The sequence below is a fragment of the Miscanthus floridulus genome, chromosome 2 (assembly GCF_019320115.1).
Source record: "Miscanthus floridulus cultivar M001 chromosome 2, ASM1932011v1, whole genome shotgun sequence".
In the NCBI taxonomy this organism is placed as follows: domain Eukaryota; kingdom Viridiplantae; phylum Streptophyta; class Magnoliopsida; order Poales; family Poaceae; genus Miscanthus; species Miscanthus floridulus.
Genome location: NC_089581.1, coordinates 12,339,303 through 12,356,903, shown reverse-complemented (window position 1 = coordinate 12,356,903; position 17,601 = coordinate 12,339,303). Strand labels below are relative to the sequence as shown.

Genomic DNA, 17,601 nt, shown 5'->3' with positions numbered 1-17,601 from the left:
GAGAGAAAAATACTATTCGTTGGCTAATAAGTCATGACTTATAAGCCAAATACGACCAAACGAACATGCTGTTGATGTACTTCTTTCTCCTTTATATCAGAACCCTATACGTAGGGGACGGTCAGAATGTCAAAGGTGTCGTCTGGTAAAAGCATGATTCTACAGTGCATCACGCTAGAAAAAGTGTGACACCAAGGTAAAAACAAACATCTCCAACAAAACAGCAACATCACGAGAAAAGCAACACGTTAGGGAACAGTGACATCATGGTAACAAGGTATAAAAAGCCACACGATAGAAAAATTGTGACACCAAGGTTCGGGAACAGAGTGCATCAGAGTAAAAGCAACACGTTTGGAATAGAACACCAGGATAAAAAAAAGTTGCTTGGTAAAGTGCCTTTGTCTGCCAGGCAAAACGAAGGGCTCTACTACCAAGATAGAGTTGACTCGTCTTATAAAAACACTGGAGATTATATGTTGTGCCTGCTTTCTCTGGGTTGGCGATGTGGGACAACAACACAGACAGAGTGCACCAGCCCCATTCACTGTATGGCGCAAGTGGCCCAATTAGTCTGCTGGTGCTGGAGGTGTGGCCCGTCGCTGTGAGCTCGTTGTCTTAAGAAGAAGACAGATTCTTCTTAGAAACCCTAGCTCGCTGTCTTGAGATTCTCCTGTCCGACGCATGGCACGCCACCACCAGCGCCACTGCGGACCCTCTCGCCAGTGCACCCGCGCGACCAAGTCACGCGCGGCTCCGTCAAGGGATCCGCCGAGGTGCTTCACCTGGCGGCGGGTGCGCAAGAAACCACGGCACAAGTCCGGCGATGGGCAAGCCAAGGCTCGTCGTGTGCGCCACCGCGGACCTAATGGCACGACCCCCGCCACCAGTGCCACCGCGAGCCTCTCGCCGGCCTAACATGGGGCCCTCCCTCCACCATGCAAGCCAAGGCTCGTCGTGTGCACCACCACGGGCCTAATGGCATGACCCCCCCCCCCCCCCCCCCCACCAGCGCCACCGCGGGCCTCTCGCCGGCCTAACGCGGGGCCCTCCCTCCACCAGCGCCACCGCTGTGAATCCTCATGGGCAGCGGCTGCGGCAGCAAGCTCATGGCACCCGCGGCCGACGGTGAATCGAGGTAAGATGCTCCCCACATTCTCATAGAAAAGGCAACACGTTCGGAAATAGAGTGTCACCTAGATAATAAGATAGTGTCAGGAAAATAAACACACAGCAACACGGATGAAAAGCAACACGTGCTGAGAAAGAGCAACATAATAGTAATGTAGGAAAGTGTAACACCATAGTAAAAAGACAGATTGTCAGTAAAACAGCAACACGGTATATAAAGCAACACAATAGAAAAAGTGTGACACTAAGGTAAAAACAAACGTTTCCAACAAACAGCAACATCCTAGGAAAGGCAACACGTTAGGTAACAGAGTGACATCAGGCTCCAAAGATATATTGTAAAAAAACAGCAACATCCAAATAAAAGCATCACTACGGTAAAAAGAGACATGGTCATAGGAACATCAACATGTACTGAGAAAGGGGGAGTGCAACCGTCCGACCACGGTGGCACCGAACCGAGCGCCAACCAGGGTGGCAACATCACAGCAACACTATAGACAAAGCAACACGTATGAAGCAGAGTGACACCAGGATAACAAGAGACATGTGCCGACGAACAACAACATTTATAAAAAGCAACTTATTTGTAAGAAGTGTGACACCAAGGACACATCTCGAACAAACAGCAACATCCGTGTAAATGCAGAGTGACATTAGGATAAAAAGAGACATGGCTGGAAGAACAGCAACACCCGGGAAAACCAACACGTTTTGTAAAAGTATGACACCATCGTAAATAGAAACATTTTTAGTAATACAACAACACTATAGACAAAGCAACACGCTAGAACAAGTGTGACACCAAAGTAAAAACAAACATCTCCAACAAACAGTAATATCCTAGTAAAAGCAACACGTTAGCGTACAGAGTGACACAACGCTAAATAGATACATTTTCGAAGACGGCAACATTCTTATAAAAGCAACACATAGGAAACAGAGTGACACTATTGTAAAAAGAGACATCTCCAGAAGAACAACAACACCAGGGAAAACCAACGCGTTGCAAAAGTATGACACCATACTAAATAGAAACATTGTCAGCAACACTATAGACAAAGCAACACGCTAGAAAAAGTGTGACACCAAGGTAAACAAACATCTCCAACAAACAACATCCCTGTAAAAGCAACACGATAGAAATAGAGTGACACCATCATAAAAATATACATTGTCAAAGAACGGCAACATCCTTATAAAACAGAGTGACACTATGACAAAAAGAGACATGGTCAGAAGAACATCAACATCCTGGAAAGCAACACGTTTGTAAAAAAGTAACGCGATAAGTACAAGGTAACACCAAAGTAAAAACACCATAGACAAAGCAACACATTGTGTATAACACAGCAACACTGTAGACAAAGCAACGCGATAGAAACAGGGTGACACCAAAATAAAAACAAGCATCTCAACAACAACTTTGAAAAAGCAACGCGTTTGGGTACAGAGTGACACCATGCACTATCGGAGACGGCTTCTTTGCCGAGTGTCCCACACTTTGCCGAGTGCTTTTTATCGGGCACTCGGCAAAGAGGCTGTTTACCGAGTGCCAGAGATAAAGCACTCGGCAAACAACTGACACTCAACAAAGAGGTGGCTTGCTGAGTGCCGAGCACTCGGCAAACAATAACACTCGGCAAAACTGTCTTTGCCGAGTGTTATTCTCCTGACACTCGACAAAGGGCCACCGCCGTTAATGGCTGGCAGCCGTCGTTAACCCTTTGCCGAGTGTCTTCTTCTGACACTCGGCAAAGTCGTGATTTGCCGAGTGTTATTTTTTTTGACACTCGACAAAGCGGTGATTTGTCGAGTGTCATTATATGACACTCGGCAAACCATATTTTTTTTTACTTTTGACCTCCAAACTTTTTCTGCAGTCCTCATACAATACCTAGTGCTCCATGTTCCAATGTGGCACATTTCTCGGACTTTTTCTATATTTCTTTAATTTATTTCATTTAATTGAATTTTCTTAGATAATTCAAATTATAACTGCAAGTCATTCGAATAATGAAAAAATGATATTCATGTTTTTAGTATAATGTGAGGCCGTATCCAGGACCAGACCACCAATTTCGAACATCTTGTTCATGAAACATGACCACAAACTCCCGATCGAGTTGTTTTTAAATTCTATAAAAAGCAAATGATGTCCGAAAATCATAAAACTTGTCAAGATGTCATGATATCATATGTGGAGGGTGTGATAAAAAATTGAGAAGGTTTCGCATAAGTTGTCACGTACGATGCTTGCAAACCGAAGAATCTCCGAAGAAGTTTCTTGATTTCGTGAAGAGGCCGACAAGGTGGTAAGCATCGTACGTGACAACTTGCGTGAAACCTTCTCAAATTTTTATCACGACCTCCACATATGATATCATGACATCTTGACAAGTTTCATGATTTTCGAACTTCGTTTGCTTTTTATAGAATTTAAAAACAACTCGACCGCAAGTTTGTGATCATGTTTCGTGAATAAGATGTTCGAAATTGGTGGTCTTGTCTTGGATACGGCCTCACACTATACTAAATAACATGAATATCATTTTTTCATTCATTTTTTTCATTATTCAAATGACTAGCAGTTATAATTTAAATTATCCAAGAAAATTCAATTAAATGAAATAAATTAAAGAGATATAGATAAAGTTCAAGAAATGTGCCACATTGGAACATAGAGTACCAGGTATTGTATGAGAACTGTAGAAAAAGTTTGGAGGTCAAAAGTGAAAAAATATGGTTTGCCGAGTGTCATCAAGTGACACTCGACAAATCACCGCTTTGCTGAGTGCCAGGATGTACGACACTCGGCAAAGAATTTTAAAAAAAAATTAAAAACCCCTCTTTGCTGAGCACCAGTCCGGGGCACTCGGCAAAGACTTTTTTTTAAAAAAAAACTCTTTGCCGAGTGCCAAGCCAGGTGGCACTCGGCAAAGAATTAAAAAAAATTAAAAAAAAACTTTGCCGAGTGCCAGATCGGGGGCACTCGGCGAAGCGGGGATTTAACCTCCCGGCCCAGCCGGCCCACACACACCGCACACACGCACCCGCACCCGCACCCGCTCGCGCCCGCGCCGCCCATGCCCGCGCCCGCGCCACCAGAGGTGGAGGAGAAAGAGAGGAGGACAAGCTCGTCTGACACCTCGCGCTCTTCACCGGACACCAGCCCGCCGTGCCGCTCGATAGGCAGCAGGCAAACGGCGGCAGGAGATCATCGTCGTTGTCGACGTCCACGTAGCTCGGTACGTAATTATGGCATTTGGGATCGGTCAGACTTGATGAGAAGGTGCAATGCACTGCCTATATATCCGGTAAGATAAATAGCTAGTATTTTGTATCTGTGTTTGCAAAACACTCAAATTAACACATGAGTTTGGTTGCCCTTTTTCATTATCTTGGAAAGAAAAAGGGCACCGCAAAACTGCAATCAAACTCATGCTGTTGCTCTTCGTGCGTAGATCAATCGACACATATATAGAGCTGTAATTATGAATTAGTAGTGTGACTGTGATATTGGTGTAGTTTTAGTTTTGATTTAATGGTGCTACTACTCCAATAAGATATGGCATCAAAGCAAATGTGACTGGCATGTTTAACTTTGCAAAAATTAGGGCCTACAACACAACTGAATATTCCAAATAAAGTTTATATATATATATCCATGCATGAAAACTCAAAGCAGGCATGATTTTGATTGTTATTTCCATTATCCTAAAAAGAGAGAAGGCAACAACAATCAAATAAACCCATGCTGTGTCGACTGTAGATTGCATTGACATATATATACTTTGCTATAATTCTGAAGTAGTGTGGTGGATTGTTTTGGTTGATGTACTAACTATAATTATTAAGACGTCCAAAAGGATGTCAAATGTTAATGCCTTTGTTAAGTTTACTCTAACTTGGGAAACTTTATATATTGAACATCCCACATGTATATATATACTACTTTGGTACATACTCCTACACACATAGACTGCTGAGTTTTGACTGCATGTTGTGTTCAGCAGGAACGGCCAGAGGTCGGTCTATCTTTTATTAATTTTAATTTTGATCTATGGAGTGATACGAATGCTACATATATAAGTTCTAGTCAAAACTGCTATCTATCAAAATACTATGGATCAACTCAGGAATTATTCCCATAAATCTCAGCATTTGCACACTACAAAAAGATGGTGGGCGGTGGGAGAAGGAGGAGGAGCAGCCGCAGGAGGGAGCCGTCGCCTGCCGCCCCATCGCGTGAGGAGGAGGAGGAGGAGTAGGTGCCCTAGGAGGACGCCGAGGAGGCGCAGGAGGACGAGGAGGAGGAGGCGACAGCAGGGGGTTCCACTTCCTCTAGTTCGTCGAGCGTCTACTTGCGAGGTCTCGCGAGCCTCCCTCAGCGACCGATACCTCGTGAGAGACACCCGCCGATTCGACCCGAGGGGGAAAAGTAAGTAACTTTAGATGTTATTAGTACTTTATATGATATGTTGAAAATCAAAATAGAAATTAATATTTTTCTTAATCACTTGGGCAGAAACTAGACGATTGTGGCGAGTGGAGGTGGTCACACACGCCAAGTCAATGGCATCCTCGGTCTTCTATGCAAGGAGCACTTCCCTGGCCTGGTTGAGTACGCCGGAGTGACGGGGCCAACCTACTCGTTTGACCACTACGTCGCCGTCCCTGATGCTACAGATCAGGCCCATAGGGTATTCAACAACAAGGCAGAGTGGGTGAAGCAAGAGCTGTGGGTAAGTCTTCCTTGCACTACATTGCTCAATACAATCTTGAAATAATGAATGGATACATCGTGTTTGTATGCAGGATTTCTTTAGATGCCAGGATGGACATGAGGCCAGGGCAGATGCAGTGGCTACCAAATGCTGCAAAAAACTCATCGTGGACATGCATTACGAGGCGCGTATCCAGGCAATCGTAACTTACCACGGGACCGTCCTTGGAACGAAGGTCACCAAAAGGGATGCAAGATCCATGACGCTGACCCAGGACTAGTACTTGTAGGTAAATATAGAACATTAACACTGATTTCTTTTGAGATTAAGTAGGCTTAATTTCATCTTCTGATATGTCATGTACTTGATGGCCTGTAGATGATTCCTTATTGGTGCGTCACGCATCCCCAGTGCTAGGAACAGATGGTGGACAGGTGGTGCTCATGCGAGTGGGAGGAGACGCACAACTTGTGTCGGGAGCGGCATTTGATGATGCCAGGTGTAGCACACCATCAAGGCAGCTATAGCCTTAGCGGATACGCAGAAACATGGGTACACAAATTCATTTATTTATGCTCAATTCTGCATGATTTCTAATCATCTTGCATTTTTTCTCGCAGTCGGCGTCACATGGTGGCCAGCCTTTCTCCATCTTCAAGGCATTTGCTATGGCCCACAAGGCAAGGCGACATCCGACGTCGACTACAACCTGGAGGATGGGCCCGAGGCGTACAACAATGCGACCGTCCACAACCTCCTCAGTGAGTACACATCGATGGCAAGGGAGGTCCATGGGTTAGAGTACGATCCAAGCACCGAGGACCTTGATGGAGAAGTCATCATGAGGGTAGGAGGAGGCAAGAAGCATGGGCGGTACTGGATTAGCAACGGCGCAATCGACTCGGCCGCTACTCCTAGTCTCTCATAGATTCAAGCAAGCAGCACAAGCAAGAGCCCGACCATACAACCTCGGTAGGACACTTCACACCATCGGGTGGAGGCACTTGAGGTTATTCCTGGTTTATTCGTCGTTTATTGGGTTTTTCATACCTTTCCTTTGCATTATTATAATATTGGGGTGAATATATTGTAGGCCCAGCTAGAATAAGAGAGGAGGATATGGGAGTAGATGCAGGCGAAGATGGAGAGGGTGGAGGCTGAGCGAGAGGCCAAGCAACAGAGGATGGTGGAGATTCTTTAGTACATGCAAAGTCTTGGCACCGCTATGGGTGTAGCTCCGCCACCTTCGCTATTCGCTCCACCTCCACCTCCTCACTATTCTACTCCTGTGAGTATAAATGTTTTAGTTTGTATGTTCATGCTTACGGTCAAACCTAGTGGAGTATGAAAGTTTTATTCATGTATGGTATATATTTATCTTGTCTCACACATGCAATCTCTTATTCTTTGTGCAGAATCAATCGGCGGCATTGAACGATCCTCATGCTTCAGCGAATCCTTTACCAAATCAGTGATGATACTTGTGGTTATTAATGATACTTCTATTTGCAATTGTGGTTGACGATGATGGAGCACTTGGATTGCTTGTGAACTTATTTGTGATATATTGTGAGACATGTGATGTTTGTGATATATATGTGACGTTTGTGATGTATATGTGGTGTTGGTGATATATATGTGATGTTGATGATATATATGTGATGTTGGTGATGTTTGTTATATATATCTTCTATTTGTTTGGATGGGATGTAAAAAACAAATAAAAATATTGTTTTCAGTCACTTTGCTGAGTGCAATGGCCATGACACTCGTTAAAGTGACCATCTAGGAACTATCTGGGAACATGCTTTGCCGAGTGCAATGGCCATTGCACTCGGCAAACATCATAGGTTTGCCAAGTGTCTGGACCGTGGCACTCGGCAAAGGTGGCCACTTTGTCGAGTGTCACCGACAAGATACTTGGCAAAGTGGCCACCTTTGCCGTGTGTCTAAGTCAACTGTGCTCAGCAAAGAGGGCACCTTCGCTGATTGCTTGACCTTGACACTCAGCAAAGCCATCGTGATAGTGGCGCTCGCTGTCATGGCCACTTTTCTTTATCAAGTGTCGGATTGGCACTCGGCAAAGCCTTTGCCGAGTGCCCGATAAAGTGCACTCAGCAAAGAGGTCTTTGCCGATAAACTGTTTACCGAGCACCCTTTGCCGAGTGTAACACTCAGCAAAAGGCTTTGCCGAATGTATATCGGCCTTTGCCGAGTGCCTCAGGCACTCGGCAAAGAAGCCGCCTTCGGTAGTGATGGTAAAACGATGCATTGTCAAAAATAGCAACATCATTATAAAAGCAACCCATATGAAAAAGAGTGACACCATGGTCAAAAGATGTCATAGTCAGAATAACAGCAGCACCTCTAAAAAGCAACCCACTTGTAAAAAGTGTGACACTATCTTAAATAGAAAGATTGTCAGTAATATAGCAACACTGTATACAAAGCAATACAATATAAATAGTGTGACACTAAAGTAAAAGCAAACGGCAACATCCTTGTAAAGCCTCAACCTTGTGCACTCCTCCGACGGCGCCATCGACTTCATCTTCAATGGCTTCACCAGCGCAAACCTCACCGTCGACAACTCGGCCATGGTCACACCGGACGATGTCCTCGTGGTCACCAACAACACGTACCTAATGAAAGGCCATGGTGTTTACCCAGCCCAGCTCCACTTCCACTCACCTTCAGGCGTGGTGGAAGCGTGCTCTCCTTCTCGACCATCTTCGTGTTCGCCATCCTCTAGGAGTACGCCGAGCTGAGCGCCTACAGCATCGCCTTCTTCATCACCCCTACCAAGAGCTTCTCGGACACGTTGGCAAGCCAGTTCATGGGTCTCTTCAACACGAGCAATGTTGGGAACACCACCAACCATGTCTTCACCATCGAGCTCGACACACTGCTCGACGTGGAGTTCGGAGACATGAACAACAACCACGTTGGGATTGACATAAATGGGCTGAGGTCTGTCAAGGCTGCCTCAGCAGCGTACTACGACGACAAGGACGGTAGTGGCGGAGCGCTCCATAACCTAAGCCTGATCAGCAACAAGGCCAAGCAGGTGTGGGTGGACTATGATGGCCCGAGCACGGAGCTCAACGTGATGCTAGCACCCCAACGGGTGCTGAACCCCAAGAAGCCTCTGCTCTCCCATGCCGTCGACCTCTTGACGGTGATCATGGACACATCGTACGTTGGTTTTGCCTCCTCCCTAGGCTCCATGTCGTCGTGACACTACATCCTTGGCTAGAGCTTTTCCTTGAACGGATCATCAGCTCCTCCACACGACTACTCCAAGATGCTGATGCCACTGATGTTAGATTGATCTCTAATCCTAACTAGACCCAATGGCCCAGTTGGGTCTTTGATTCGTGCCCTGATCGGGGGCGCCCAACCCACCATGGCTGGAGGGCCCCTATCACACTACGCTATAAAAAGAGCTGGGGGCCGGCGGCTCTTATCATGAGGTTCGCCTGAGCCGAGCTCTTCACCGACACCAAAACCCTAACCCGATCTAGAGAGGGGCGCAGCCCATGATGGGAAGCCACTAGCCGCGCCGCTCGCTCCATCGACGTCGACGTCGACGTCTTCACCGCCCTCTTCGCCGACCGTCACTGCCCGTGCGTAGACTACATCGACGAACGTGATGGCGTCCTCTGAACCCTCCCACTCTGTAGTGTCAGGTTCAACACCTTCTCCCTTCCCTCTCTATCTCTCTAGTTCTACATGTATTAGGATGTACTGCATCTTTTATTCTGAATAGAATCACTCTACTAGCTAGATCTATGATCCTAGTGATACTATAGCTTCAACAATGGTACCAGAGCAGGTCCACTAGGTGTAGATCTCGGCTGAGGTGTTAGAAAAGAGAAAGGTCAGATCCAGTTTGGATCTGAGAAGACAAAAGGTTTGGTTGAACCCTAACCCTAACTGGGTTGAGGAAAGGAGAAGAAGAAGAGGGTTTCGGCCTTAAGAAGGTAAAAGTCAAACCCTAAACCCATGAATCAATCATGGAGAAAAAGAACAATGAAACCCGAGACTCTAACCCTAGATCCATAATCGGTTGAATCCGAGAAAAACAAAAGAAAGAACGCAAATTAGAAGGGGAAAGGGAGGCCTGCCTCGACCGCTACTGACACCGCCGTAGAGCGGCTTGCCGGCGTACAGGGAGAAAAGGGCCGAGCCAAGGGAGCTGCTCATTGGGCTCTGGCCAAAGGGGCGCCGCGGCCAGGCTGCTCGACGACGTCGCGCTCACCTGCTGGGGAGCACGCACGCCAGCGAGGGGGCCAGCGACGGCGCCATCGCTCCATCGTTTTGCCTGCTCGACTCGCTCGGACTCGCCTCGCTGCAGCTGCGCTGTGGGAAGGAGAGAGGATAGTGGTGAAGAGAGAGAGAGCAAAGAAGAAAATGATGCTAGGGTTACGGGGAGGCAGCCGGGCATCGGTTTTGATCCTGTGACTTCACCATGCAGCTGTCGGATCAGAACAGACGGTGCTGGTTGATCGGGCCAACTCGCGGCCCAGGCGGGTGAGCGCGCCGTGTGGCTTTGCCGACCCAGGTCCAGGTTGCGGCCTGGGTGCGGGCAGTGTGCGCACAGAGAAGTGGGCCAGGCTGTTTTGTAGGCCAGGCCAAAAGAACAGTGAGAATTTGAGTTATTTTTTTGTTTCATGGAAATTGATTAATGGCTTAAAGAAAATAGAAAAGAGATTTGTCCTGTGGGTAAAATTCATTAAATTTAATTATTTTTCCACTGCGTATTTAAAGATGTTATTTTCATTATTAAATTCGAACCAACGGAAGAATTTAATTTTAAAAATGGATATGTTTTTAATTGATTATATTATTATTATTATTATTCTGACCAACGTTGATTAATGACAATATTATGATGTTATTTATGAACAGTTTTGTCATGCATTAATTCTATTTCTGCCCAACAGTGATGTAGAATTAGTGTAGAGGATAATTGTATGTTTTAATTTTGACCAATGTTGGAACTAAGGCATGTAGTTGTTATTGTTATTATTTATGTTCTCACTCTATATAAATTGTGTTTTCCGACAGATACAACTTGATGGATTGTATCAAAGAGATCCCCACTCTCAAAGATGATAACTACACGGAATGGAAGAAAAAGATTGACCTAGCCTTCATCTTGGCTGAGGTAGACTGGGTAGTCACCTCACCATATCCCACTGAGCCTATGGCACCAGTGAGGGAGACAAACGAGGCTGATGCCGCTTGGGCAACCAAAGAGAGGGATTTTATATCCCAAAGAATGTTTTATGACCTTGAGCATAGGAAGTGGGTCATTACCAATAAGAAATATTTGGCTGTGATAAAGAACATGATTGAGCCTGTAATTGTGGGCTCAATCCCAGAGTGTGACACCGCCACCGAGTACCTCAAAAGAATAAAGAGTCAGTTCATTAACTCTTCAAAGACATATGCTACCCAGCTAATAAAGCAGCTGATGACAAAGAGATACTTAGGTAATGGTGGCATAAGAGAGCATATACTAAGGATGAGCAATTTGGCATTCAAGCTAAAACCAATGGATCTGGCTCTCAAGGAAGAGTTCCTTATTCATCTGATTTTTGCTTCCTTGCCAAAAGAGTTTGACACTTTTGTTGTCAACTACAACATACAGCCCAAGAAATGGGACATGGAGAGGCTCATGACTATGTGTGTGCAAGAGGAGGAGAGAATAAAAGCTACCAATGGTGGCACTATCAATTATCTGAAAGACAATAAGAAAAAGAATAATAATACTAACTTCTCCTCAAAGTCAAAGGAAAAGGGTCCCATGCTGCATCAGCCTCAGCAAAACAAGTTCACAGTAGAGAAAGATCAATGTCTCTATTACAAGAAGATGGGACATTATAAGAAAGATTGTCCCGATTACTTAAATATGATCATGGCAAAGAAAGGTGAGAACATTATTATGTTCATAAATGAATCCCTATATGTACAGTATTCAAAATCTACTTGGTGGATTGACTCAGGTGCAACTGTTCATATTGCTAATTCTTTACAGGAATTCCGTTCAATGAGGACTACGCGAAGAAGCGAAAGACACATTAAAGTTGCAAATGAAGTACGAGCAGATATTGAAGCCGTTAGCGATCTTTCTCTAGAGCTTGCTGATGGCTTCACACTTATACTTAGAGATGTTCTTTATGTTTCCTCATTACAGAGAAACTTGATTAGTGTTTCATGCTTGGACAATGATGGATATGATTGTCATTTTGAAAATGGCAAATGTAAGATAATATTTAATAATGCATGTGTTGGTCTTGCTGTCTTATAAAATAAGCTTTATTTGTTATCACTACGTGATGATATAAATATTGTATGCGATGATGGGAACGTTGTGTGCGACAATGAGAATGTATCCTCGTCTGTGGATATAAACAGAAAACGAAAGAGAGCACATAATGCGTTGTCAAAATTATGGCACTATCGTTTAGGCCATATTTCAAAGGAGAGAATAGAAAGACTAGTTAAGAATAATATTTTTCCTCTATTAGAGCTCTCAGATTTAGAACAATGCAGAGAATGCATAAAAGGAAAATATGTAAAGAAAATTAAGAAAGATGTCCAACGAAGCGCAGGAATTTTATAGATTATTCACATAGACATCTGTGGTCCGTTTCCTATAAAGAATGTGGATGGTTATGATTCATTCATAACATTCACAGATGATTACTCCTATTATGGCTACATTTATCCAATCAAAGAAAGAACAGAAGCATTGGATAAATTTCAGATATTTAAGGCAAAAGTTGAAAACCAACACAATTTAAAGATTAAGATAGTCAGATCCGACCATGGGAGGAGTACTACGGTCGGCATACCCCATATGGCCAAGTTCCTGGACCTTTTGCAAGGTTCTTATAGGAGAATGGTATAGTAGCCTGATATTCTACACCGGGTGAACCTCAGCATAATGGAGTAGCTGAAAGGCGTAATCGTACCCTGATGGATATGGTGCGCAGTATGATAAGTTACTCCACCTTACCGTTGAGCCTGTGGATAGAGGCGTTAAAACGCCATTCATATTCTCAATAGAGTACAAAGTAAGTCGGTGCCTAAAACACCGTATGAGTTGTGGACAGGAAGAGTACCCTCACTAAACCACTTACGTATGTGGGGGAGTCCTACTGAGGCTAAAGTATTTAACCCAAACATTGAGAAACTAGATCCCAAAATAGTGAGTTGCTATTTCATTGGCTACCCAGAAAAGTCAAAATGTTTTCGTTTCTACTGTCTAGACAGACATACAAAGTTTATGGAAACGAGACACGCTGTCTTCCTAGAGGATGAAATGATGAGGGAGAGCATGGTAGCTCGAGAAATTGACCTTGAGGAGAAGCGGGTGTATGCACCCATTCTAATGATTCATGAGCCATTTTTCTCACTATCTGCTGTCGCTGCACCGACAGTGCAAGATACTGTAGTGCCAGCACCTATTATTAATCCGCCTATGGCAATAATGAATGATGATAAGGAACCTATTCTTTAGGATCCTATAGAACCTATTGCCACAAATGAGGGGGAGCAACAACAGCCTCAAACAGAAGATGTGCCAAATGTGGAGGCCCCTAAAAGATCTCAAAGAGTTAGAAAATCAGCTATTCCTGCTGCTTATGAAGTGTACAACACTGAGAAATTTCAAATAGAGGATGATCCCACCTCATTTGAAGAAGCCATGAGAAGTGATCGTTCATCAAAGTGACTTAAGGCCATAGAAGATGGAATGAAATCTATGAATGCCAATAAAGTTTGGGACTTGAAAATAATTCTTAAAGGAGTCAAAACAGTAGGTTGTAAATAGGTCTACAAAACAAAACTTGACTCTCAAGGAAATATAGAGAGATATAAAGCGCAACTTATGGCAAAAGACTTTACGTAAAGAGAAGGGATTGATTATAATGAGACCTTTTCTCCAGTCTCATGTAAGGATTCTTTCATAATTATAATAACATTAGTGGCACATTACGATTTAGAATTACATCAGATGGATGTAAAGACGACATTTCTCAATGGTGACTTGGAGGAAAATATTTACATGGCACAACCAAAAGGTTTTATCATGGAAGGAAAAGAACGAATGTGATGCCGCCTAAAGAAATCCCTTTATGGATTAAAACAAGCTTCAAGACAGTGGTACTTAAAGTTTGACCGGACAATAAGGAATTTTAGGTTTAAAGAGAATGTTAAGGACAATTGTGTTTATGCAAAGTTTAAAATAAGAAGTTTATCTTCCTTGTCCTGTATGTGGACGATATCTTACTTGCTAGTAGTGATGTCAGTCTACTACTGTAGACAAAGAAGTTTTTGTCCTCAAAATTTGATATGAAAGATCTTAGTGAAGCTTCGTTCGTTTTAGGGATCGAGATTCACCGAAATAGAAGTAAAGGGGTATTAGGACTGTCACACAAGACATACATAGAAAAAATCTTAAAGAATTTCAGTATGCACAAATATAGTCCATCACCTGCTCCTATAGTCAAGGGCGACAGATATGGGAATTTTTAATGCCCCAGAACCAATATGAGATCGATCAAATAAAAATGGTCCCATATGCTTCAGCTGTCAGAAGCTTGCAATATGCTTAAGTATGTACGCGCCCTAACTTGGCATTTGTTACCGGGTTACTTGGTAGATTCCAGAGCAATCCTGAAATAGAATACTAGAAATTAGTAAAGAAAGTCTTGCGTTATTTGTACGAAACGAAAGGTCCCATGATGACGTATAGAAAATCTGATTCACTCCATATAGTGGGATATTCAGATTCTGATTATGCGGGAGATGATAGAAAATCCACGTCTGAATATGTATTCACTCTCGTAGGGGAAGCTATTTCATAGAAAAGCTTAAAGCAAACCGTCACTACATCGTCCACAATGTATGTCGAGTTTGTAGTGTGTTATGAGGCAACGGGACAGGTGAACTAGCTAAAGAAGTTCATACCCGGTTTGAAGGTGGTTGACGGCATCTATAGACCACTTAAGTTATATTGCAATAATAATCCGGCAGTACAGTATGCTCACAACAATAAGTCAAGTGGTGCTACCAAACACATTGACATAAAGTATTATATTATGAAAGATAAAGTCCAGGATCATGTCATAAGTCTTAAGCATATAAGTACTGAAAAGATGCTCGCGAATCCGCTTACAAAAGGCTTACCACCCAACGTGTTCAGAGAACATGTAGTCGACATAGGTTTAAGGGAAAGCCTATAATTCCTAGACAAAGAAAGACCCAAAAATTAAGTATCTATTTCAGAATAGAGTGGTGTGTTGTAGCTGTTAAATCTATCGACAATTGATCGTGACGATAAAACATGCTCTATGCGCTAATATGTAATGAAATGAACAAAAATAAATGATATGAAAATGAAAGATGGAAGGAAATCAAGGGGGAGATAGTTAGATTGATCTCTAATTCTAACTGGACCCAACGGTCCAGTTGGTTCTTTGATTCACGCCCTGATCGGGGGCGCCCAGCCCACCATGGCTGGAGGGCCCCTGTTACACTGCGCTATAAAAAGAGGTGGGGGCCGGCTGCTCTTATCACGATATTCGCCTGAGCCGAGCTCCCCACCGACATCAAAACTCTAACCTAATCTAGAGAGGGGCGTAGCCAGTTACGGAAAGCCACCAGCCGCGTCGACCGCTCCATCGACGTCAACGTCTTCACCGCTCTCTTCACCAACCGTCGCTGCCCGTGCGCAAACTACATCGACGAAAGAGATGGCGTCCTCTGAACCCTTCCCCTTTGCAGTGTCAGGTTCAACGCTTTCTCCCTTCCCTCTCGGTCTCTCTAGTTCTATATATATTAAGATATACTGCGTCTTTTATTCCGAATAGAATCGCTCTCCAGCCTAGATCTAGATCTATGATCAATACTATAGCTTCAACAGCCGGTAGTTGGCGGCGGAAGTGGTCGGTCAAACACGGTCCTCGAGGTAGCGCTGCCAATCGGCGTCGTGGCGTTCGTCCTCGCCGCGGTCACCAGCGTGTTTGTGTTCGGTTGGAGAAGGGCCAAGTACGCCGAGCTTCGTGAGGAATGGGAGGACGAGCTCGGGCCGCGCCGGTTCTCGTACAAGGACCTCTTCCACTCCACCGGCGGGTTCGACGACGACAGGCATCTGCTCGGCGCCGGCGGGTTCGGGAAGGTGTACAAGGGAGTGCTCCCGGCGTCCAAGCTCCAGGTAGCTGTAAAGAGGGTGTCGCATGACTCGCGCCAGGGGATCAAAGAGTTCGTCGCCGAGATCACAAGCATCGGTCGCCTCAAGCACCGGAATCTTGTCCGCCTGCTCGGCTACTGCCGCCGGAGAGGCGAGCTCCTCCTGGTGTACGAGTACATGCCTAAAGGAAGCCTCGACAAATTTCTGTACGATCGTGGGAGGAAGCCTACTCTGGACTGGTGCAAGCGCTTCCGGGTCATCAAAGACGTCGCCTTGGGCCTCTTCTACCTCCACAACAACTGCGAGCAGGTGATCGTCCACCGCGACGTCAAGGCGAGCAACGTTCTCCTCGACGACGCGATGGCCGGGCACCTGGGCGACTTCGGGCTCGCCCGGCTGCACGACCACGGCGGCAACCCGCGGATGACGCGGGTGGTCGGCACCATCGGTTACCTGGCCCCCGAGCTGGCGCGCACCTCCAAGGCGACTCCGCTCACCGACGTGTTCGCGTTCGGGGTGTTCCTCCTGGAGGTCACGTGTGGGCGGCGACCCATCGAGGAAGACGCGCGCGGCGACGGCGATCGCGTCCTGCTCGTGGACTGGGTGCTCGGGCGCTGGTCCGAGGGCAGGATCAGCGACTGCGTGGACGCGAGGCTCCAGGGGGAGTACGACGCCGGCGAGGCGAGCCTGGTGCTCAGGCTGGGGCTGCTCTGCACGCAGGCCTCGCCCGGCGCGAGGCCGAGCATGCCGGAGGTCGTGCGCTACCTGGACGGCAGCCTGGGGCTCCCGGAGCCGTCCCCGACGGAGCTGGATTTCGGGGCCATGGCTTCGCTGCAGAGCAACGGGTTTGACTCTTAGGCCATGTGGTATCCGACGTCCTCGGCAGCGTCCGACGCGAGCCACGGCACGGTGTCTGATCTGTCCGGGGGACAATGACACGTTTGACATGTTGGAGCGGCACGTACGGTTGTCGGTTGGTGTCCCATCTTGTGAGTCTCTCTCTTGTCTGTCAAGTCAAGTGATGAAATTGATGGCCGTTGGGACTTGGGTACCGTTTACTTTAAAAAATAAAATTAATTACACAGTTTAGACGAAATTTACGAGACGAATCTTTTAAAGTTAATTAGACTATGATTAGACACTAATTACTAAATAACAACGAAAGTGCTACGGTACTATTTTCCAAAAATTTTCAACCACTAGACAATGCCTTGGGCGATTAATTTGGTCGTTGCACGCCAGCGGACCACCCGCCACCGGCCCACCGCCGGCTGAGAAGTATTGAAGTCTCGTCAGTTCGTAGGAAGTTTCAGACGACTTGGAACAGGTTTAGGACGGAGCATTGTCGTATTGATTGTCATTTGACAGGACTAAACTTTAGTCAGGGTAATCAAACACCCACTTAAGCCTTCTCAGACTTCTCTACCAAGTATGAATACTGGTGTCTGGTGTCAAGGAGCAGTGCTATTTGGACTTAGAGGACTTCAGATTATGACAAGATCCTTCATATATACATTGTACAACCATTTCCTTGAGTTA

The 17,601-nt window shown here is 45.4% G+C and overlaps 1 protein-coding gene across 1 annotated transcript; it reads left to right on the top strand.

The window, feature by feature from the left end:
* Positions 1–6,406: 6,406 nt before the first annotated feature.
* LOC136536107 (L-type lectin-domain containing receptor kinase SIT2-like) lies at positions 6,407–16,920 on the top strand. The gene is made up of 6 exons (XM_066528508.1): positions 6,407–6,410; positions 6,479–6,731; positions 8,368–8,458; positions 8,611–9,053; positions 10,929–11,028; positions 15,787–16,920. The coding sequence occupies exons 1-6, from the start codon at positions 6,407–6,409 to the stop codon at positions 16,918–16,920; spliced, it is 2,025 nt and encodes a 674-aa protein (XP_066384605.1).
* The last annotated feature ends 681 nt before the right edge of the window (positions 16,921–17,601 follow it).

Coding starts and splice junctions, on each gene's coding strand:
- LOC136536107 (XM_066528508.1), top strand. Junction 6,732..8,367: donor GGAGGCAAGAAGCATGGGCG/GTACTGGATTAG, acceptor ATCCTTGTAAAG/CCTCAACCTTGTGCACTCCT. Junction 11,029..15,786: donor TAGCCTTCATCTTGGCTGAG/GTAGACTGGGTA, acceptor TCAATACTATAG/CTTCAACAGCCGGTAGTTGG.